Here is a 25670-nt window from a genome sequence, read left to right on the forward strand (position 1 = left end):
TGTAAATAACAGTGCCATACAATACCAACATACAGTGCTCAATTAATACCAACATACAATGACCAAATAACAGCTCCTTACATGATCTAATGACAGTTTGTTACAATGTCTAAGTAATACTCTTATATAATTTATATTAGGATTGCTTACGGTTGCTAACCTTAAAGGGAACCTGTCACCCCCTGGGTGAAGGCCGCCCGACCCCCAGCTAGAGCCCCTTACACTTACCCCATCTGGCCAAGTCCCGCTCCTGGAGTCAGTCCCGGGACGGAGATATCCCGGTTGGAAGCCCTGCGCCCGCTACAGAGATGAGTCCAATGCCCATAGAGAATGACGGCTCTATTCTTAGCAGCACGCACGCCGGGCTTCAGACAAGGATATCTCCATCCCGGGACTGGCTCCAGGAGCGGGACTTGGCCAGATGGGGTAAGTATCCGGGGTTCTAGCGGGTGTCGGGCGGCCTTCACCCTGGCACGGGGGGTGACAGGTTCCCTTTAAACAACAGGACATTGTTTGCGCCTTCTTCAGCAGGGATGGATAGTGCACCCTTTGCAGCTGCACTGGTCGCACAACCCTAAGGTTGGCCCTGATCAGAGCTGCTTGTTGCATCACACAGAAAGCTCATCTAGACGTAAAACTGCCCCTATACCTGATCATCATTGGCTAGAATTTGGCTGATTAATCATTCATGGGATTGTTTGTACCAGTGATCCCACTAGCCATATGCCAGGCTAAACTAGTCAATCAATAAGTATAGATAGGACTGGTGCAATGTCCAATATCCAAGGCTTGAAAAATCAAACCATCAGATCAGGCAACAGTCTGCCATCAAACAGTGGTTGACCAAAATCAGCTATATTGGCTAAATGCTATCTTATTTGTATGGGCAGCTTAAGAGTTGGCTTATGGGTACAGTATATAGAGTCTGCTAAATCTCTAATTCTAAGCAGAATTAACAGTACTTACTGATGGACTGCCTTAAACAATCTATGATGAGTCAGTGTATTTACTATAGAAATGTATTACATACCACACAGACCTGTATTACGTACCAGACAGTAATTAACCTTGAAACCTGAATATACAGTATTTAATTTGATACTATTGTTAATGATATGAAAGTAATTAATTTGTCTTCTACATAAAAATTTATATGTACTGCAATATTAAGTGCTGTGCTCAAAGGCAACAGCCGAAAGCTTATTATGTACCAATGACACAAGGGATTAAAGTGGTTATCCAGTGCTACAAAAACATGGCCATCTTCTTCAGCACCGCTCTTGTCTCCAGTTCAGGTGTGGTTTGCAATTAAGCTCCATTCACTTCAGTGGAACCGATTTACAAAACTTGCACCCAAGACAAGAGTGGTGATGACTCTAGAAGAAAGTGGCAATGTTTTTCTAGTGCTGGATACAAAAACATATTTAATCTGACACCCCCTCTGATATGAGGTAGGTAGAGTGCAGGTAAGGTTGGTATATCAGCAAAAGCACTGCCCCTTTCAGTCAGAGAAGGATGCTGCTCGCCTGCAGTAGATCTGCTTTGATTAGTATTCATTGCTCAGTGTTATGCTGTGTTTACACAGACAGATTTATCTGACAGATTTTGGAAGCCAAATATATACCAGATATCTCAATCTTTCCTTTATGACCTGATCCCTGTTTATAGTCTGTTCCTGGCTTTGGCTTAAAAAATCTGTCAGATAAATCTCTCTGTGTAAACGCACCATTAGAAAACAAGGTACTGATGTAAGATAGGTGTAAACAATTGACAACCCAAAAATCTATAATATCAGTAATATATTGTAATAACTGTGTATATCTCAGATGTCATCATTATTATAAATTGTTTTTGGAGGATACTATGCCATATTAGATGCCCACTAGAATACTTTTAGGTGATTTTTGTTCCACATACTCCATGGGTACATGCAAGGTGCCACAAGCGCAGTCAGCGTTCTCCATCTGATAAGGCTGAAGCATGTACACAATTACAGAATTAGATTAGCCCATCATTTCTGCAGGTTCAGTGACCAGCTTGGAGCCATCCCATGAAGTCTTGAACTGTTCAGGAACAGGAAATTCTTTCTGCAGAAACAAAACCAACAAAGGAGATAATATAAGCCCAGGGATACAATACAGAACAGGGGAGAATGTGAGTGAAAGTGTATGAATGATTAGGGCTTTACAAGTCAGACAAGCATGGATTATGAACCTCTGTCCATTACATCTCCCAGTAGGTTGTTGTTCTAGTGCACAGCTTTAATTTACACTAGGTCAACACGCAGTACAGCCCAATGTTGGTAGTGAAACATTTATTGCTGAACCCCTGCTTCTAATTTGCTATTGCCCCTGTGGCTCTCAAGCATGTCTGCTAATTACTTTAGTAGTGCATCCCCATTATAAGACACCCATCTGAGATGAGCCTGCTAACAGATGTGCTGTAACATTAGAAACGTCCAATTACAGGGTTAGGGAAATCTATCTCCCCAAACTCAGAGGTCTCTGCAAAGGGTTCTGCTGCTCCTGTAGGATGAAAATTAAACAACAGGCACTTTTTTGTAAAAAAAAAAAAAAAAAAAAAAGAAAAGAAAAAAAGTCACCCATAGGTGACTGTATATGAGTAACACTATTTTATTTGCATAATTTGAGGCTTTCACACATGCAGGGATGATCAACCATTATTTCCTGGCAGCGTGGCCTCCTTGCTCACCCAAAAGACCCACAGACCTGCATCAGCGTTACATCTCAAGGACAGTATTCAATGCACGTTGTAATGATTAAAGTTTACTTACTGCATTTAGTGATGGAAAACATGGTTTTGTAAATGGAGAACGTTGTTGAAGACCAAGAGGGACATACTGAACACTTGTAGCATGATTTTATTAGCTACAACAGCAATTGTTTTGTAGTAGTATATAATATGCACCCCTAATCTGATGCCTCCCTAATGTAGTGGGTTGCAGGAAAGCTAATTTCATGTTTCTTTATTTAAAGAATTAAAGGGATAATCCAGAAAAAAAATCAACTGGTGCTAGAAAGTGCCAGAGATTTGTTGTTTACTTCTTTTCAAAATTCTCAAGCCTTCCGCTACTTATCGGCTGCTATATGTCCTACAGAAAGTGTAATCTTTCCATTCTGGAGAGCAGGAGAGGTTTTCTATAGGGATTCACTACTGCTCTGAACATTTCCTGACATGGACAGAGGTGGCAGCAGAGAGCACTGCTTCAGACTGGAAAGAATACACCACTTCCTGCACGACATAAAGCAGCTTATAAGTACTGGCAGACTGAAGATTTTGTAACAGAAGTAATTTACAAATCTCTGGCACTTGCTGACACCAGTTAATCTGAAAGAAAAAAAAATCACTGGAGTGCCCCTTAAAATTTTTGTGAATCTAATATTTCAGTTACTAGTAAGGTAAGAATGTATGAAAGTATGTCATCTATGTCTATGACACCTATAAAGCAATGGATACAACAATATACTGTGGTGTATACCTAGGTGTGTATCTCCTTTTTATATATTTGTTGTAGGTCATAACAGAAAACCAATACATAGTACGGTAGCACATAGAGAAATGGTTCATTATAAAAGACACACAGTTTCTGACTTACATAATCGCCATTGTGTGGGACAAGGATATTCATCTCTGATGATTTGGCACTCACAATCTCACAATCTTTTGAACTTTCACTCAGGTAAACATGGCAGCCATCTGTCTTGTTAATGGAAATGGTTGGCACTTTGCCCATGACCTTTGTAGAAGCAGAAGTACAGAAAGTTTTGAAGAATAAAGTGAATATTGTTCAAAAATAACAAGAAGCCCTTTTGGAGTAATTTAAACATTGAAAGTAGGTACTGTATATACTGTATTGTGGAACCCTGTGCAAAAATTCAGGTGGTCTAAGGCTAGGTTCACACTGTGTTTATGCAATTCGTTTTTTTTTTTCATCCGTTTTTTGCAAAAAACAGATGAAAAACGGATGAAAAAAATGGATGCATTTGTGTGCATCCGTTTTGATCCGTTTTTCTATTGACTTGCATTGTAAAAAAAGGGATCAAAACGGATGTGTTTTTTTTACTGGACACAAAAGTAGTGTCAGCTACGTTTTTGTGTCCTTAAAAAAAACAAACAACAAAAAAAAAAACGGATGTTTTGATCCGTTTTTTTTACAATGGAAGTCAATGGAAAAACAGATCAAAACGGATGCACACAAACGCATCCGATTTTTTTTCATCCATTTTTTTTGCAAAAAAACGGATTGCAAAAACGCAGTGTGAACCTAGCCTAACAAAGGAAATATCAATTGTATGGAGCCTTCTTGCAGATCTGTTTAACATTATTGGTCACCAAGTTCATCCCTTTATAGCTGCTATGTATAAAGAGCACATTATACTCAATCACACAGTGATACAGGATCCAAGTCTTTATGCAAGTTTTCCTTCATCCATCTACAATGCATGCGTTATCTTTAGGATGAGGTAGAATAGGCCATACATTTATACTAGGAAAGTGAGAGCATTGTAATGACAGATCTTCAGATACTCATAGATGGTAAAAAGAACCAACAAACTCCAAACGTTTTAAACAATGAAGTGTTTGATCAAGTGTGTACATGGAAATCGTAGAAGAACTCAGAATGCTAACTTTGACCTTTACATTGTTAGGTCCAAAATTCTGTGCTGATTCCGTCATAAAATCTCTGTATAATGGAGTTTTTCTGACTTGATACATGATTGAATTGCAGCTGCATGCAGTCACCACTAGGGGAAGCTATATGTATACTTATTTATACAGCTAGTATAATTCTATTTGCAGTAAGCGTCCCCTAGTGGTAGATGCACATATTTACTATGATAAATAGGAGATACGAATAGCAATGATGGTTCACCAACCAACCAAGGGTCCCATACCAGTCATGTGTGTGCCTTAAAGGGGTTGGCCAACGAAAATCTTTTTCTTTCAAATCAACTGTTGTCAGAAAATTACATACATTTGTAATTTACTTCTATTTAAAAATTGTAAGTCTTCGCATACTTATCAGCGGCTATATGTCCTGCAGGAAGTGGTGCATTCTTTTCAGTATGACACAGCGCTCTCTTGTGCCACCTCTGTCTGAGACAGGAACTGTCCAGAGCAGCAGCAAATTCCCATAGAAAACCTCTCCTGCTCTGGATAGTTCCTGTCTCGGACAGAGGTGTCAGCAGAGAGCACCGTGTATGACTGAAAAGAATGCACGACTTCCTGCAGGACATACAGCAGCTGATAAGTATGGGAAGACTTGAGATTTTTAAATAGAAGTAAATTACAAATCTATATAACTTTCTGAAACCAGTTTATTAGGGTATATGCACACTGAGCAATTCTTGAGGAATTGAAGCAGAAAGTTTTCCGCTTGAAATTCCTCTGCTCTGGCAGAATATGAGCTGAATTTGAGCAGAATTTGAGCGGAAATCGAGTGGAATACAAGCGGATTTCAAGCAGAATTTCAAGCAGAATTCAAGCCCCATTGACATTTGGCGTGCATTCCGCGCGGAATTCCGGACGGGAATTTCCTCTGTGTGCACAGGCAGTCGGAAATCCCATTTTTCTCTATGGAAAGGAGCAATGTTGCATTTACACGGGCAATTCTGCGCAGATTCCTCCTGCTTTTTGCAGAGGAATCTGCGAGAATTGCTCAGTGTGCATATACCCTTAGAAAGAAAAAGATTTTAGCTGGATAACTCCTTTAATATGTACAACATGATTCAATGCTCCGCACAGGAATTGGAGTCTGAGGGTCCATTTACACAGAAAGATTATCTGACAGATTATCTGCCAAAGATTTGAAGCCAAAGTCAGGAATGGATTTAAAAAGAGGAGAAATCTCAGGCTTTCCTTTATGACCTGATCTCTGTTTATACTCTGTTTCTGGCTTTGGCTTCAAATCTTTGGCAGATAATGTGTCAGATTATCTTTCTGTGTTAACGGACCCTAAAATATGTTAATTGAAGCCTTAATATCAGAGTCAAATATTACAAGTGACAGCAATGTTATCCTTACCTGTATCTGAACATCTTTAGAATTGATAACTTCGACAATGCCCACAACGTTTTCAAACACCAAGCCAAGTTTTGTGCAGTTGTCTGAAACACAAGAAATCAGAGAAAATTAATATGGAACGTGTATTCCTAATTCACTGCCATCCAGATAGACTGGCCACTCATTGGGGCTACTTACAGAAATATAAAATCCAGTCATCACTCATTACAGTGGTAGCAATTTCTCACCGCAGGCTCCCTTACCTATTATTATAGAATTTATTTTCCCTTTTATTTGCAGGGTTGTTTTCTTGCACTTGTAAATGTAAGCCACCTGCTTCAGCTCAGTTTCAGAAATCACTAAATTGTTGACTCCTTCCTGATACTCCTAAATGGGAAAGTTATTACAGATTAAACAGAAGAAAGAGGCAGTCACCAGAACGTTACTTCTGTATCATGAGATGGCTACGTGTACATAATAGGATACATGGTTGAAGTCAATGGGAGAGGTTTATTTTTATGACATAAATTGAAGTCAATTAAAGTAAATGGGAAATGTTTATTTCTTTTACAGTGTTTTTTTACATGAATTAACCACATGGAGCTCGTGCAAAAAACGTCCTAACATTGCTGTTGTGGAGAGGTATTGGAGGCAGAAGGATGGACCACAAGAATCATTTCTACTGGTGGACCCAAGTCCGACACTGGGCTCATGTATTTCATTTTGTTTAGAACAGCCTGAAACAGTGTTCTCTAACCTGTGCCAAGCTGTTGCAGCACTACAAATCCCAACATGTCCTGGCATGGTAGGAGTTGTAGTCTTGCAACTGCTGGATAGGCAAATTAATGTGCCATAGCCTAAACAAATCTGATGATTTTTCAATGGATGCATTTCAAATGGTCTATTATATAACACTAACTGACCACTCTCCATTTCTTTCCTTCCAGCTCCAGAAGAGGGGGATAGGACTGCTGTGGAGTAGATTTCCTTGAGCTGGAGCCTGAAGCTTGACTTTTGGTAGGTGACCGAGCTGGTGCTCCTTGCCCACGCAGCTTAGGGTTCTTATGAGTCTTTTGATCATCGGAAACATGTTTAAGCCCTGTAGAATACAATAATAATGCTTAATGCTTAATAATAATAATAATAATAATAATAATAATAATAATAATTTTTTGTTATATAGCGCCAACAGATTCCGCAGCACTTTACAATTCTGGGGGTACATACATAGACAAAAAATAGACATTACAGAGATAAACATATAATTATCCATACATGAGGAGTGAGGTCCCTGCTCGCATGCATGAGCTTACATACTATCAGGAGGGGGGTTGAGACAAAATGGCAGAGGGGCAAAGTGCATCGTTGTTCTTTCTATTTTAGGTTTATTTTTGTAATTGTGTATACTGCATTAAAAGGTTATTGCAAGGATTTTCTTTGTCCAAATTAACTGGAGTCAGAAAATTATATAGATTTGTAAATTGCTTCTATTGAAAAAAAATCAAGTCTTCCAGTACTTATTGGATTTAGTATACCTAAGAGGAACTTGTGTGGTTCATTTCAATCTGACCCAGTGCTCCCTGGTGCCACCTGTCTGTGTCGAGAACTGTCCAGGACAGGAGAGGTTTGCTCTGGGGGTTTACTCCTAATCTGGACAGTTTCCAACAAGGATAGATGTGGCAGCAAGGAGCACTATGTCGGATCGGAAAGAAATACATGACTTCCTTCACAGCATACAGCAGCTCATAAGTTCTGGAAGGGTTAAAGGGAATTTGTCAGCTCCTAGGCCCTACCTGAGGTGCTGACAGTGTGCTGTAGCTTGCAGCCCCCCAGTGAGCATGGTGCCTTTTTGGTAATTTTCCGTGCAGCGGATTATGTACAATCTTATGTCTCCTACTGTACTGAAGAGTCACAGAGCTGTTGTTCGTGCCACACTCTGGCATGCATCCTCCTCCCTCTTCATGAATAATCAATGCTGCCCGGCCTCCTGCTCGCTCAGCTGTCAGATTGCAGATCAGTCCTGTGTTGGCAGTTTTTTCTCATTATTGTATAATTTTTAAGGCTATGTTCATACACAGTATTTTTGCTCAGTATTTTGCAACCAAAACCAGAAGTGGATTGAGAACACAGAAAGGCTATGTTCTCACACTGTTGAAATTGAGCGGATGGCCGTCATTTAATGGCAAATATTGGACATTGTTTTAAAATAACAGTAATTATTTGCTATTAAATGGCACCAAGCCTTTCTGTGTTTTTAATCCACTTCTGGTTTTGGTTGCAAAATACTGAGCAAAAATACTGCGTGTGAACATAGCCTTAAAAATGATACAATAATGAGAATAAAAAAATGACATCTATTTCATTTCCATCAGGGGATTCAAACCAGAGAATGAACTGTTGGCAGGTCTCTAGACAGGTGAGTTACCCCTAGACCACAGCTACAACACATTTGGGAGAAGAGATTCTTTCAGACATAACCTGCCTACAGAGGACTGATCTGCAATCTGACAGCTGAGCGAGCAGGAGGCCGGGCAGCATTGATTATTCATGAAGAGGGAGGAGGATGCAGGCCAGAGTGTGGCACGAACAACTGCTCTGTGGCTCTTTAGTACAGTAGGAGACAAAAGATTGTACATAATCCGCTGCATGGAAAATTACCAAAAAGGCACCATGCTCACTGGGGGGCTGCCAGCTACAGCACACTGTCATCACCTCAGGTAGAACCCAGGAGCTGACAGATTCCCTTTAAATATTTTAAAGAAATGAAATTTACAAATCTGTATAACTTTCTGGCTCCAGTTCATTTAAAAACATTATCCTCCTCTGGTGTACCTTTTTTTAAATTTTTATATTTAGGCTATGTTCACACTACGTAAAACTACAGCCGTTGTTGCCAATGGCAACAACAGCAGTAGTTTTAGTGCAGCGGAATACAGCCTATTAAGCTATGGGATCCCGGCGGGAGCGTACACACATCGTACACGCTCCGTCTGGGATCCCATACGCCGCCGCAAACAACTGACATGTCAGTTTTCTGCGGCTGGAATTCAGTAAATTCCGGCCGCAGAAAGACCTGTTAGTTCACACAGTGAAGCGAGCGGCTCCGGCTATGGGAGGTTCTGATGCGGGCGCGCGCTGATGCGCCCGCATCAGAACCCTGTGGCCGAAAGATCATCCGGCCGGTACTTGAGTACCGGCCGGGATGATCCGGGCAGAGACCGGCCGTTTCGTGACGGGTCAGGGAAAAGCCGGTCTCTATACGTAGTGTGATCATAGCCCTAATGGTAATGTCTCATAGACACAAGTTTTGTCCATATGTCCTGAAAGGCCTAAAATGCTGTAAAACTTCTGAGGCTATTTCCACACACAGTAAAATAAAAGCAATATACAATCGTAATTTTGAGTGAAAATAAAACAATACGTGAACAGGTGAAACAAAATGTGTTTGTTTTTTTTTTTGCAAAAGCAGGTGGTAAATAATTACCTATCTGGACAGTCGTTTTCAATTATGGCCGATATCATTTATAGTGTGTGCACTGACGCACAATTTCCCACTAACTTCGCTGGAGTGCATTATTACATTGAAAATATGGACGTATTTTAACCTTAAGGCTATGTTCACACTACGTATGAGACCGGTCGTTCCGTGACCCCGGCCGGGTCATGGAACGGCCGGTCTCTGGATGATCTTTCCGGCCGCGGAGCTCTGATGCGGGCGCATCAGCCTGCGCCCGCATCAGAGCTTCCCATAGCACACAGTGAAGCAAGCGGCCGGAGCCGCTCGCTTCACTGTGTGAACTGACAGGTCTGACTGACCTGTCAGTTATTTGCAGCGCCGCATAGATCCCAGCCGGAGCGTATACAATGTGTGTACGCTCAGGCCGGGATCCCATTGAAAGTAAGGTTATGTTCCACCCCGCAAAACTACAGCCGTAGTTCTGCGGCGAGAACTACGGTCGTAGTTTTACGTAGTGTGAACATAGCCTAAAAATGATGGCCATATTTTGCTTTTATTTTACTTTGTGAGATCATAACTTCATAGAAAAGCCACAAAGATACTTTTTAGTACATTTTTTGATTTTCATTTCACATTTGAAGACAGCAGTGTTCTATAAAGCAGCACCATTACCAAACAGGGGAATACATAGCAAAAACACACATTAATATATGTCAATTGTCATTTTGCTTTGATCATCGCTCCTGTCTACTTAAAAAAAGGACACATTTCCAGGAATAGTTAGAGAAGTGCTTTATAGAAGACATACTGCACACATATTCCCATTTTGTGTCTTTGCCCAAAGGCTGAACCTCCACCTAGCAACTGTGAAAAGGTTTATAGTTTTCATAAATTTATCTTTCTGTAAATTTAGCACGTATACATAGGAAGTAGCTGTAAGATTAAAGGGCTATTCCACTCAAACATAACTTTTCTTATGTTGCTGCCTGTGGTGAGACTAACAATTCCTTCATACTTGTTATAATCTATTCAGTCTCCATCCCCCAGTTCTCAGCTGCTGAAGACACAAAAATCTGTGTGTCAGCCTTTTTCTCTGGCCCCCCTCCCCCCCTTCCCTGAAACGGCTAATATAAACAAGTCCCTGACAGGCTTTTTCTGCAACATTGTAGCTTCTTGGTAATGCTGGGAAGATTAATTACAATGAGTTTATTAGCAACTTGACCTCCCAGCATTACAAAGAAGCTACAATGTTGCTGATAAAGCCTGTCAGCTTTCTCAGAAGGGAGGGGGAGAAGAGAGACAGAGAAAATGGCTCACATACAGATTTTTGTGTCTTTAGCAGAAAGCAACAGCTCAGAACTGGGAGAAGGAAACTGATTAGATAGTAAGTATGGAAGGAATTGTTAGTCTCACCATGGGCAGCAAAATATCAAAAGTTATGTTTGAGTGGAATACCCCTTTAACAGCATTTACAATTCTAGAAGAGGCAATGATCTATCTGTCATCTATATGCATATGCTTCACTTTTTAACTCGCCTCTTGTAATTTCTTCTCCTTGGTTGAGCTGAGCAAACAATGCAGATCGGTCTTGAGAAGCATCGTCTTTGGGTTTACTGTTAAATATATCAAAACTGGGAGGAGGTCCTGGAGGTGGTGGAGGTGGTGGAGGATGACTTGGTGTGGACGTTGAATCCTTATCCTGGGGTTCATCTTTTGTAAACAACTAAAATATATAAATAAAAATGAAGAAATGCTAAATTGCTAAAGTTCCCTATAGAACAAAAATCCTGAATGAAGAAGAGGCAAATATTTGTATGGATGTGTAAAGGAATGCATACATAACTAGATTATAACAATACAATTATTAGAGAGCCATGATCCCCAACCCTTTAAATTAATTCATATAGCATGGCTTATTAGCATACATTTCTCTGGTACCACTTCTAGCCCTTTTAGATAGTCCAAGCAGTTTCTGATAATGAAAATCTCATTTATCAGCTGGGCCACACAAACAATCGCTGGATCATTAGGGTGGACATTTAATGTATTCATTGCTGGACAGCTGCAACCTGAGCTTTCCAGTTTAAGCAGTTTGAAGCTCAGGTGCAGCCACAAATATTAGGAAATCCTGGAAATTCCCTGTTGAGTCCAGCCCGGCTGCAGTTACTAGCACATGTGACAGCCTCACACCATTACTGCCATATGTAAGAGTGCCATGTATTACATGGGCCAAGTATTCCTACGAACGCTTAGGGTACTATTACACAGCCCGATGAAGACCGATCATAACTGTAAATGAATGCCGATCTTCTAGAGTGCAAGTGCTGCATGGACATTGTTACTAATGTCCTTGCAGCCCTTGCTAAAACTCTATACATTACCTGTCTATGCTCCATGGCTCCTCTTGCGGTCTGCTTCTTCCTAGGTCCCACGCACTGCAGCTTCAGAGCAGCCTGTCTGAAATCACTGTCTGCAGCTGTCCCGGCCAGTGATTGGCTGAGCGGCCTGTCAGCTCAGACAGGCCGCTCTGAAGCTGTAGCGCTCAAGACCCGGAAAGAAGCAGACTGCAAGAGGAGCCCTGGAGCATGGACAGGTAATGCATACTGTTTGCAAATCATCAGCCACCTGCCAGGCATTGCTATTACACGTAGCAATTCGCAGTTGGCGCCCGACAATAATAGGTCTAAACCTAAATAAACGATCAGCGGATCGATAATTGGCCGGATTGGGCAGATTCGTCCGATTATCGCTCCATGTAATAGGGCCCTTATTCAGCTGAATTGGCCCACGTGAAGGGTGGCCATAAATATATCCATAATTCTGACTATGCACAATTTTAGCAAATATATGCTATGTCTATGAAACTAAAATGATAATTTTCAACTGATGGAAACTAGTTCATGATTTGTCCTTGGTCTTGGAATTGTGCTGGACTGTGGGCTATTTCCCCTTAAATAACAAAATATGCTAAAGTGTCTTGTGTTTAAATTTTGTCAACTTGAATTGCTAGGTTACGCTTACACAATCTATATTTTATTCAAACGAAAAAGTCATATACCAAATCGAAGTCCCTGCAGCTTCCCTGTCAGCCCCACTACATGCTATGGGATGGTTTACTACATTTTATGTTATCTGTGAATGGATCCTTTTAATAACAATCTTGCCGAGACGTTTCCTAATCTAGAGATTGACATTTTCCAGCGCATTTGCCAGAATAAACAATTTTCAACTTTTTATAACTTAACATTTTTCCATAACGTTTAACAAAAAAAAGTGTAAATGTAACTAGCTTGTATGAGTTTCATGTCATTTTCTTACTGTAAGTCATTGATCACTATTTATGCACATGCTGGGAAGAATACAGAAACGATCAGATTTTGCCCATAGCAACCAATGAGAGCTAAGGTGTTATTTAAACCGAGCTCAGTAAGATATAAAATTGGTTGCCGTGGGCAAAACCAGACAGTTTTTGTTTTAACAGTTTGTATTTATTCCCCCATTGTTTTTACTGTACTATGTTACTATACTGTTTTTTCTATGTGCTTATATGTCTTTTATGTTTATAGAGCACATGGTAAAGCCACCACAAATCACATGTCATCCGAGGAGAACAGGTGGATAGTCACCAAGACACTGATCCTTTGTTAAGGTGCTTCTTCTGTAAATGTAGATGCTTGTCTTATTGTGCTGGATCTCACAGCCACCTGTCTGCCTGCAGTCCATATGTGCATTCATGTATAGAAATGACAAGACGAAGCAGCTGATGTCCATGCACTTCTGGTATTGTTACAGAACATACAGACATATCTGTTTCTTTCTGTTCAGACGACTTTGCCTGTTTCTAAAGCTTTGATGCTATTCCTGGCTTATTGTTTATAGTCACACCAACCTCAGCATCTCCCCATGTCTTTCTAATACAGCTTTAGGCTATGTTTACACTACGTATAAGTACAGCCGTTGTTGCCATCAGCAACAACGGCCGTACTTTATGCGCCTGTGAACACTGCCTATTGATCTATGGGATCCCGTCCAGAGCGTATACACATAGTATACTGTACGCTCCAGCCGGGATCCCGTGCGGACCCGCAAATAATTGACATGTCCGTTTTCTGCGGCCGTAGGAAACCCTGTCAGTTCACACAATGAAGTGAGCAGCTCCGGCCGCTTGCTTCATTGTGTGCTCTGGAAAGTTCTGATGCGGGCGCGCGCTGATGCGCCCACATGAGAACCCTGATGATCCGGGCAGAGACCAGCCGTTCTGTGACCCGGCCGGGTCACGGAACGGCCAGTCTCATACGTAGTATGAACATAGCCTTATAGAGGGGCATGTCATCTCATGCCCTGGCCTTTTTTCCACTATAGAGAATTTCTAACTTTTCTGCATATTATAGTGAGCAAAAGATGCTTTAATACCTCTAAGGCCATGTTCACACGGCGTATGAGACCGGCCGTTCCGTGACCCACGGGTCACAGAGCGTCCGGTCTCTAAAAAGATCATCCTGGCCGGTACTGCAGTGCCGGCCAGATGATCTTTATGGCCGTAGAGTTCTGATGCGGGCATATCAGCGCGCGCCCGCATCAGAACTTCCCACTGCACAGTATGAAGCAAGTGGGCGGATACGCTCGCTCCATAGTGTGCACTGATGGTTTTCTACGGCCGCTAATCATTGAATAGCGGCCGTAGAAAACCATCAGTGCACACTATGACATGTCAGTTCTTTGCGGCGCTGCTTGGGATCACGTCCGGAGCGTATACTATGTGTATAGGCTCCGGCCGGGATCGCATAGAAAAACAAGCAGGGTGTCTTGGCATACAAAGTACGGCCATTGTTGCCGATTGCAACAACGACTGTACTTTTACGCTGTGTTAACATAGCCTAAAAATAGAAGAGGTATTAAAATGCTACAGATCAGATATAACCAACACCTTTACTGCTACACTTGACATCAGACAAGCATTATTATGCTTGGCATCAACACTATTATAGATGGCATCAGTCATGACATTAATATACTTGGCGTCAGATGAGGTCCAATACATGTGTCATTTGACTTGGCTTTTTTTTCACTATTAGATCTGGCACAAGTAAACAGCAACAGGGCAGTACAAAAATATCACTATGCTTTATAACAAACGGAGAACTATTAAGTAGCAAATCGGTGCTTAGATTACACAACTTTTTACAGTTTCTTGATATGCCATTTTGTTCCTGAGATATGTGAGTTTAAAGTTTGTCTGACTATTCTGTACTAGTCAGATGGGCAAGAACTTAAAGAGGTTGTCCAAACAAAACTAACTTGTCCCCTATCCACAGAATAGGGGACAAGTAAGAGATTCTAGGGGGTCCGACCTTTGTACCCCCTGTTGATCTCACAGATGGAGCCTCCAGAAAGATCTGAGTGTTGTACTTGGCTATCTCTGGCAGCTCCATACAGAATTAATGGAGCCAGCAGAGAGACCCGAGTACAGCACTCAAAAAAACAGAAAGTGCAACAGCAACCTACAGCGCAAGTGCTTACCGTATATACTCATACTCCTCCTGGTGTACAAATGATAAAAACCTGCTCTATAGATATAAATAAATTAGGATCTTAGCAAACTATTTAATGAAACAGAGTGTACCATGTTACCATGTTAAGGTATCCTCAGAGACATGGTCCCTACTCTAGCATTTTCACACTAGCAATGGCCTCTCCTGGGAGAACAATAAGCCTACAACTGGGCAGATAGGAGCCAAATCTCTATTTATAACACTTGAAAGGCATGAATACAGCCAAGGGTACAGAACATGATCTGTGGCTTCCTGAGTGCTGTACTCCACTCTTTTTGGCTGCTCCATAGGAATGAATAAAGCCACATGTCATGTGCTGTACCCGCAGCTGTATACATAACAAAGGAGCCGGGGGGTGATCTGGGGATTGCCAGGGGATACTAAGGTCAGCCCCCCTGCGATATCTTCCTTGTCCCCTATTCTGTGCCTATGGGACAAGTTAGTTTAAGTGGACAACCTCTAAGTCCTTGCCCACCTGACTAGTAACAGAATAGTAAGACAAACTTTAAACCCACATATCTGAGGAATGCAAGGGCATATCATGAAATTGTAAAAAGGTGTTTAATCAGAGCACCCTAAGATTTTATTGTTAGTTATAGCTCCTTTTTTTTCCTTTTTTCGTTGGCTACACGTCCTCTCAAAGGGGTATTCTCATCTTAACTATAATAGCTAAACTTAAAAGATTGATCAAGGTAAATATTTTTGCTAATACATTCATTTGGCAGACTTGCCTCCTTCACCAGATATGCTGCTTTTTCCTCCCATTTTTGACAGCTTGTTAGTTTACAGACCACCACTTTGCTCTAAAAACAGTTGTCCTCTCTAAAAACAGTTATATGGCTGGTGTATATATACTGTAGCAATAATGTGAATGTGTAGCAATACAGTGTAAATACACTGTATAATATATATAAATATGTATACTATATCTATATTTACACCCACCACACCACTGTTTTTAGAGCGGAGTGGTGGTCTGTAACCTAGACAACAAGCTGTCAACAATGACAAGTAAAGAGCAGCATATCAGGAGAAGGAAAAAAGTTTTCGAAATGAATTTATTTGGAGAAATATTTAACTTGACAAGTCCTGCAAGTATAACTATGTTAGCTGAGATGGGCATACCCCTTTAGAGCACCTTCCTGGGGTCATATAAAGCATTATGTTACAGGACCCTTTTCTAATAGAAAACTATAAGTCCCTGTCGTTACTTTTTTCTTAATTTCGGCCTATAAAATTCTTTTTTTGTAATAGTAACCCTTCCTTCAACTCTGTAATGTTCTGTGCTGTGCTATCAATTGTCTTTCTATTTCATGAAGTGTGTAAGGTATCATAGGGCACACGTGCCTGTACTAGCTAATCCCTTGTTTTTGTATAGCTTTTTGTTCCATTAAAACTTTCACAAAACCCCTCTATGCTGCCACTACTAAGACCTGCTACTGACTATCATTTCCTTAACACATGCCTTTTGGCCGACACGTGTTTAATGCTATTAAGAACCACCAGTTGTTCAGTTGTCTTCTGCAAGTGTGACGATAGCCACAATGACCAGTGCTGGAGTTTTTCTAAGCCCTTCTTGTTACGATGTGGCACAGCTGTCGGCTTTCTTCCTCTGTTCACTTAGCAGTGCAGCAAACCTCGATTCAATAACATCACTAAAGGAAGTGTTTTACTTTTTTGGCAGGTGCTAATAAAATAAAAGGAACAGTTGCACTGTACAGCTGTTGGTGTCTTAGGGAGGTCAGCTGTGGTCAGCTATACAGGGTAGGTTTCCATGCCTTTGTTTCACTGCCAGATATGTATAAACAATCCATGATGGGGCAAAAAGTGTAATGTGCTCGCCCTATCGTGACATACAGATATTGGGATTTTTTTTTACCTGATACCTGCTGAATACTGATATGAGCAATGACATTACAGGTCCCAACAGCATCACCACAATGGTTTACCTTTTAAGACTCAAGCTCCCATTCTGCAACAGTTGCACTGTACAAGTTGGACGGATCACAGTGTAACATTGTGTTTTGTAATGCTGAGCGTTCATGTATATACCTGATGTGATCTCACTAGAGCTTATACAACAGGATCATAATCATCTCCTATTCCCACTGGCTACGTCTCTAGGGGGGATATTTACTACCTGATGTATGGCAGGTCAATGACATAAACTGTAATCTAAAGCGTCTCACGCTTATCCAACCCTGCTAGTCGAGAAGCAGACAAATATAAGAATAGGAAATATTTGGTAACCACTTACACCACTCCATGAAGTTCCTGTGGTATGATACTCCTTAATGTATGCTTGAAGATCATTCCAAATACTCAGGTATGACTTTACCCAGTCGACATGACGAATATCACTATAGTGAAATTAAAGTCAAATTATTATATTCGCTCAACATCATACATAAACATTATGACAGAAAGCATCACTTCAAAGGGAACCAATCACTGTCAAGACGCCCATACATATAGTGTAATGAAGCCCTCAGCACTATCTGCTTCTCACATATCCTCTGAAAATTAACATTGTAAATGTCCTGCGTTGTATGTAAATTACACTTAGTTAGTTACGTGGACGGTCCTCAGTGCCAAACCAGGTATGGGTGGTGCACTCCAGTTGGCTGTACTCACTCCTCTCAATGCAGGAGCCTGCTGTGTGATATGTGGAAAGCATATGGGTGTCAGCTACATGTCTGCAAACTGCTGGGGGCTTCATTCCAATATATGTATAGCTTCATGGGTGTTTTGGCAGTGATAGGTTTATCCATAGTACTGGTTTACCCATAGTACTATGTATCCATATATTTCACACATACATCACCCTTACGTTCCATTTGATCCTGCTTTCCCCCATGAACTATCACATCTGTACTACAGAGCTAATATTATTTTATGGGGTTATTTACTTAATAAAGCAGCATGTGCTCCTAGATGAAAAAAATGGCCATTGAAGTCTATGAAGAAAATTGTAAATATAGATGCAACCATATTTGATTCATATTGTATCCATATTTTCAGTAACTTTTTCTAATTGTTTCCATTTTCTGTCTAGAAGCCCATTAGGGTCTATTCACACGTCAGTATATTTTCCAATCCGCAATTTTGAATCCGTAAGCAATCCGCAAATTTTCATCCGTATTGCATCCGTATTGCATCCGTATTGCATCCGTAAAATACGGACCCCATAGAGTTGTATTGGATGTGTCAGTTACTGTCCGTACTAGGGTCTGTCCTTTTTTTTTTGCGGAACGGATTGCAGCCCAGTACACAACACGGATGTGTGTATGGGTCCATTGAAATACATTGGTCCTATTTTTCTGCGAATCCGCAATTGCGGACAGGAACAGGATGTGTGAATAGGGCCTTAGTATTTACTATACAGAAATACGGATGTGATACTGATGACATACTGATGGGATTCTTCCATAAAACATCTATACGTCGGATCTGTATTAGGGCATATATGCTCATGTGAAAAATGGGTTAGATGAGATTGGGTTAGAGGAGTGGCACTGTTACTGGAAGACAGAAATCATGTTGTTTTTTAATCCTATTATGAGGACTGCACACAGTTCAATTCTCTTTCAGAATGTATTTCAAGGAAAGAAAATGGGTTACTTCCTTGCCAGAAGAGAATAGAAAAAAGTCTAAAATTTCTTGTTTTGTTCCTAGTGTGTGGTCTCTAAAACACCAAAATATCAGATTCTAATGCATTTTATTTGACAGAAACTTGTACTGAAATGCCCTGTGTTTGTTTCTCGAGGCTAAAGTATTATTTTTTTCCAAAGCAATAACAATATTACAGGCTAGTGATATATGGCCACCACAATGTTTCTGTATTGATGTCGCCTGGATACAACTAACATGCTACTGTGATGGCTGTCTCAAGCTGCTTTTACTGGGTAAGTAACACTGTTGGCTCCATCTCAAAGCTTCAATTATATACAAAGAGTAAATCCTAACTGTAGTTAACTTGCGTCAGCCATGACAAGCCACTTACAAAAAGGTAGCCTAGTTTATTGTTTCCTACCAAAATAATATGTAATTGTATTCTTTTGTTGTAGTTTCAGCTGTGTATAAGTGGGTGACAACTAATAGGTTTGCTATTGCAGCTAATATTGAAATTGCCAGCAGGCTTCATCAGGCTGATGAGTATGAAATCTGTTATTCAGTGATCCGGCGGGGTGGATTATTACTGTATAACTAGATATACCACATTTGAGGCAGATTTTTTGGCATTGTAGATGTAGTCTTTAAATGGTCCTTATTAGTGTTGAGCAAACAGGCTTGGATGCTGCTCGAATAACTGACGGCAGAAACGATTGTTATAGCTCTCGACAAAACTATTTCATTTTTTTGTTCTCATTTTTGTATATTTACTTCCTCCAGGGGATGTTTAAACAAAGTATACAAAAATTAGTGATTGGTCAGAAAAGTATAGAAAAGGTTGTCCCTGTATGAGTACTACTGGCAAACCAGCCCAGCTCTGGTCTAGGCTCCAAAAATGGATAGAATGAGAAATAGCTGTGTACCATGAAGGGGGCTCGAATACAGCAGTGAGATCACTAAAATCACCATGTCATCACTCGTGCGTTTACACAGAAAGATTATCTGACAGATTATCTGCCAAAGATTTGAAGCCAAAACCAGGAATGGACTATAAACAGAGATCAGTCATGAAGGAAAGCCTGAGATTTCTCCTCTTTTCAAATCCATTTCTGGTTTTGGCTTCAAATCTTTGGCAGATAATCTGTCAGATAATCTTTCTGTGTAAACGCACCATTACACAACCATGCAGTTTTAAAAACCGTTTGAAACAATAGACACGCTTTAGAAATAATATGGCATGACAGACGGATTTCAGTACTACTGTCACTCTAAATTTGTTTCTACCATAGTCATTGATGTTATAACTACCAGTAGCTCCACTGATCCTTAAAACTGCTCCTGGCCATCCAATATACATTATTCCCTTGAAGGGGGCTATGCACCCTTTACTTGAATTGGGCTGTGTTACAGTTAACTGTACAGTGAATGCAAAATGGCCACTTTGTAGGGGAAAAAAAAGTCAAAGGATTGGTATTGGTAAAGGTTTTACCACCACAGATCATCCAGAACAGATGTTCACACATAGAATCTCTGTCAGTCTTTAGGTTAGTCTTTTTTCAATCAAAACCAGGAGTGGGTTGAAATTACAGAAACCGAAAAGCTTTCCATTATAGTTTTGCCCTTTCTGTTCCACTCCTGATTTTGGTTGACAAAACACTGTGCAAAATGCTAAGTAAAATACCATATGTGAACATGGCCAAATCCATCCCATATAATAACTTCTGTATTTGATTTGACTGGATGTTACACACAATAGAAATGATATGAGTATTTGGATTACCTATTTTTGTAGTCCTTTAATACTCTGTTAGTATAGAATGCAGCAGCATCGGCCATCTCCTTCACAAAGGGACCTGGTGCAGGTGTCTAAACATAACACAAGTTAAAGTTACACAATTCTTAGCTATAAAAGATATAACTATTGCAAATTTAGTAATCTGTACTTTTATCTGTTAGTTTCATATCACTGTATCCTTAAAGTGTTTGCTATTAAAATTGGGGTGCTGTCCACTACAAGGGGGCAATATAAGGAGACAGCTCTTGGATTGTGAGGCGCTCTGGATTTAGACACCAGAGTGCCTCACTATATGTTTAGACGACATGATATAATTAATTCATAGTAAGTAATTTGTTAGGTTTCTCCTTCTTTTTTAAGAATTAGGCTATGTTCACACAACGTTTTTTCAGCTCCATTTAGAATAGACGTCATTTAGCTGTCTGGCCTCTGGTGTTTGCACATTATTCTAGTTTGGGGTTAATAATTGGCCTTTGGGTGTGTCTAAATTGAAAAGTTCATTGAATTTAATAGTAAACATGGAGAAAGAACAGTGACAAAAGGAAAACTGTGTGTGAACTACTAATAAAAAACGTTCGCTGTTTGCAAAAGACGTCCGAAAATAATGATCATGTTCATTATTTTGACGTCCGCGGCAAAGACATCCGTTATTCAATACACTGTGTGCATGGGACGCCTGTCTTCCCATTGACTTCAATGCATCAGTTAAATCGCTGCAAAAACAGACGTTTTTTTTAAATATGAAAATCGGCGGCCTTTTTAATATTTTTGACGTTGTGTGAACATAGCCTTACACTGCTTTCCTCCTTACTATCAGAATGTGGGAATAGTATCTTATTTACAAAAGGACTCTGTGTGTTTGTTTGATTGCCCGGTTAGGCTAATGTTTTCTTACAGAGTTTTCTATATACATGTAAGAATGCCTTGAAAAAAAGCTTATAAGCTTGTAAGCTTATGTCAACAACGTCAAAAATATTGAAAAGGCGTCCGATTTTCATATTTAAAAAAACGGCAGTTTTTGCCACGATTTAACTGACTGCAATGGCAATGCATTGAAGTCAATGGGAAGATGGACGACCAATGCACACAGTGTATTGAATAATGGACGTTTTTGCCGCGGACGTCAAAATAATGAACATGATCATTATTTTCGGACGTCTTTTGCAAACAGCGGAAGTTTTTAATTAAGGCTGGGTTCACACACAGTATATTTCAGGCAGTATTTGGTCCTCATGTCAGGTCCTCATAGCAACTAAAACCAGGAGTGGATTGAAAGCACAGAAAGGCTATGTTCACATAATACATAATCTTGTAATTGAGTGGATGGCCGTCATTTAATGGCAGATATTTGCTGTTATCTTAAAACAATGGCTGTTGTATTGAAATAATGGCAGTTATTTACCGTTATATGGCGGCCATCCACTCAATTACAACATTGTGTGAACAGAGCCTTTCTGTGTTTTTAATCCACTCCTGGTTTTGGTTGCTATGAGGACCAAATACTGCCTGAAATATACCCAGTGTGAACCCAGCCTAATAGTTCACACACAGTTTTCCTTTTCTCACCGTTCGTTCTCTGTCTTTACTATTACATTCAATGGACTTTTCGATTAAGCCGCACCCAAAGGCTAATTAGTAATCCCAAACTAAAATAATGTACAAACACCAGTCATTGTACTAAGGGGAGGACGGGCTACTAAATAACGTCTGTTATTTTAGCTTCACAATAACGGACATCATTTTAAACGGAGCTGAAAAAACATTGTGTGAACATAGCCTAAGCGAGAAACGTGCGTGGGCAAGAAGTGAGGTCCTCTCAGATGTTTCTGCGTTGTTCTGTCTGATGGAAAAATAAAGGTGGAATCTTTTTAAGGTGATGTGCCGTTCGCCAATTTCTTCTATATGTGATTTTCATGGACTACTATCCTGAACAGAGCACGACCGTTACACCAAAAGGTAAGAGTATCCTACACCTTATATAAGTGGTGTAATCTTGCGACCTGTAGTGCCGGTGCACTTTCTTTTTGCTGTGTTGATTAGTGATTATGTTTAACATTTGGGCCATTGGGGAAATGCATCAAGAATTTTTTCATCTGACTTTTTAGACACATCTATCAAGCATTTGGCTTAAAAAGAGGATGTATTTTAAGTATCATGGGTTTGTACACGCCACTTGTGTGATGGTGTTAAAAGCACCCAAAAACTAGGTGCAATAGAGGAAAATGTCAAATTCATCATACATCAGGTGACAGTACAGTACATTTAGTGTAAACTTAAATAAAAGTGCAAGCTTGAAAAAAGGGGTAAAAATTGCAAAGGATAAATGCACCCCATTTTGTCTTGGGAAAGATAAATGCGCTTTACTCCAGATTGTTAGAAAAATTCTAGATTCTTTTTAGGATTTTTTATTTTTTTAACATAGAATTATACCAGTAAGGCCTCATTCACACATTCAGTAATTTTTCAGGACCGTATATTATGTCCGCAATTATCAACCACAAAATACATAAAACGTCCATAGTGCATCCGCAATCCATATTTTTTGTGGATCCACAAAAATTGCGTAGGTGACAGTTAAATTAAGGTGTTCCGTATTTTTTGTGGACGTTACAGATCTAACATCTGTAATGTCCTCAAAAAATGTGGATTGAGCAGACTTCTATTGGCTAACTGTTCTGCAATTGCGGTCCACACTAGGACATGTGCTAGGACTACAGAGAGTGTGAATAGCCCAATAGAAATCAATGGGCCCTAAGACAGATCCACAATTACAAACAAATTTACAGAATATGTTAATGCAGCCTAAGGCTAGGTTCACACTCTGTACGTGTGCGGCTGTAATTTTTATGGGGCTGTAAATGTGCAGGTGAAATTGCGGCCGTGGGAAAAAATAGACATGCGGCTCAAAACATACGGTCATTTACTTCTGGTTCAACTAAAAATAACTAATAAAATCTTAAGAAAGTGATGCAAACACCTCTGGATGCATCTGGGAAAGCAGGGAAACAGTTTACATGAATCGCTATTACCGGGGTTTGCGAGCCTCTGCAGTATGCCGAATGCCGATGTCTCTCATGGTTAATATATTGAATTAATAAAACACATTTTCGTTGTAATAAAGTCCCTTTCATTGTTCAATAATTAAATTTAAACGATTCCATCATTTTGCAATTAAATATACTGTTAAAATAAATATATATATATATAAATAAATGTATATTTATATATATATATATTTATTTTTTGACAGTATATTGAATTGCACAATGATGGATTCGTTAGAATTAAATTATAGAACAACTAAACTGATTTTATTTCAACCAAAATGTGTTTTATTAATTAAATATTAATTAGTACAGGAAGCTCCATAAGCCGTTAATTCATATTGCCGGCAAAAGAGCATTCTGTACTAATCATCATTTTACTTTAATTAAAACATCAAATGTTTCTTCTAATTATGTTATGACAATAGCATTATTAGAAGAAACATTTAGAATTATATGTGCGCTCAGCTGATTGGCTGATCGGCTCAGCGCACGTATAATTAGCGGGTCCGCAGCACAGTGACTTAAAATTTTTAACTTGTGTCTTGTGTTTTAACTATGCGTTTTTTTATTTATTATTTATTTATTTAAAAAAAAAACGCATAGGGTCCCCCCTATTTTTATAACCAGCCGGGTTAAAAACCAAACGACAGCAGCCTGGTAACACCAGGGTGGGAAGAGCCATTGGTTTAGGCCCTCCCCACCCTAAATCTTACCAGCCTGCTGCCGCCCGGTCCAGGAGCGCCAATTTTGACGCTCCGGGACCACTGGCACCCGGCTCTTCCCAGTACCCCTGGTGGCATTGGGTACTGGGGTAATAATGGGGGGTTAGTGTTAGCCATTTTATACCGGCTAACACTAGGCCCCAACTTAGTAATGGATTCCGTCTATTAGACGGCTTCCACTACTAAGTCTATAAAGTAAAGAAATAAAGACAAGACACAAGTTAAATTTTTTTTTAATTCAAATAAAAACACCCCCACACCCGCTGGTCATCGACGTAGTCCACGGAATCCGACGTAATCCCCAGGATACCGATATCTGAAAAACAAAAAGGGAGAAACACAGAAAAAACACACAAACAGGAGCACAACACCCATCATTGTGAGCGGTGTTGTGCTCCTTACAGTATGCAGCATCTTTACAGATCGCTGCTTAGTCTGGCCCCCAAGGGGTTAAGGGAGGATGTATTGCATCCCCCTTAACCCCTTGGGGGCCAGACTGATGTCAGACTGCACCCATCCCAGCAAGGAAGGGGTTAAGTGACCCCCCTTCCTTGCTGGGAGGGGTGCAGTGCTGGGGAGGGGGTGGGGAGAGCTCTATACTCACCCCGATGTTGTCTCTTCGCTGGTCCGCAGCACAATGAAGTGACTGTACTGCGGACCGGCTAATTATATGTGCGCTCAGCCGATCAGCCAATCAGCTGAACGCACATATAATTCTAAATGTTTCTTCTAATAATGCTATTGTGATAACATAATTAGAAGAAACATTTGATGTTTTAATTAAAGTAAAGTGATGATTAGTACAGAAAGCTCTATTGCCGGCAATATGACTTAACGGCTTATGGAGCTTCCTGTACTAATTAATATTTAATTAATAAAACACATTTTCGTGGAAATAAATTCAGTTTCGTCGTTCAATAATTTAATTCTAACGAATCCATCATTGTGCAATGAAATATACTGTCAAAAAATACATATATAGATAAATATACATTTATTTATATATCTATTTATTTTAACAGTATATTTAATTGCAAAATGATGGATTCGTTAGAAATAAATTATTGACCAACGAAAGTGTCTTTATTACAAAGAAAATGTGTTTTATTAATTTAATATATTAACTATTAGAGGCATCGGCATTCGGCATGATTGCCGGCTATTTTTGAAGTACTCCGTACGGCCTGCCTGTCAATCCACGGCCGCATATTCAGCCGCAAACAATGGTCTTGTTCATTTTTTACGGGTCCGTTTACGATCGGGCCGTAGATTCATAGATAGTGTGCACTGTGCAGCCGTATATCCTATACTTTCCAGCGTTCGCATGAACCACCAAAAATACCGCTGCACAATTACAGCCGCAAATACAGCCGCACACTTACATAGTCTGAACCTGGCCTAAGTCTAATTAGGGTGCGTTTACACAGAAAGATTTATCTGACAGATTTTGGAAGCCAAAGC

The 25670-nt window shown here is 40.1% G+C and overlaps 1 protein-coding gene across 1 annotated transcript in view; it reads right to left on the reverse strand.

Moving 5' to 3' along the window:
* Positions 1-481: 481 nt before the first annotated feature.
* Positions 482-25670, reverse strand: part of CAP2 (cyclase associated actin cytoskeleton regulatory protein 2) — a 105693-nt gene continuing 80504 nt past the window's right edge. Inside the window, exons 6-13 of the mRNA XM_069960161.1 lie at positions 20426-20511; positions 17291-17393; positions 11018-11204; positions 6948-7123; positions 6288-6411; positions 6046-6128; positions 3617-3757; positions 482-2087 (exon numbers count right to left, since the gene is read on the reverse strand). Of these exons, the coding sequence (XP_069816262.1) occupies positions 2004-2087; positions 3617-3757; positions 6046-6128; positions 6288-6411; positions 6948-7123; positions 11018-11204; positions 17291-17393; positions 20426-20511 (984 nt within the window). The 3' untranslated portion in view covers positions 482-2003. The remainder of the gene's footprint in view (positions 2088-3616; positions 3758-6045; positions 6129-6287; positions 6412-6947; positions 7124-11017; positions 11205-17290; positions 17394-20425; positions 20512-25670) is intronic.

The sequence above is a fragment of the Dendropsophus ebraccatus genome, chromosome 2 (assembly GCF_027789765.1).
Source record: "Dendropsophus ebraccatus isolate aDenEbr1 chromosome 2, aDenEbr1.pat, whole genome shotgun sequence".
NCBI lineage: Eukaryota > Metazoa > Chordata > Amphibia > Anura > Hylidae > Dendropsophus > Dendropsophus ebraccatus.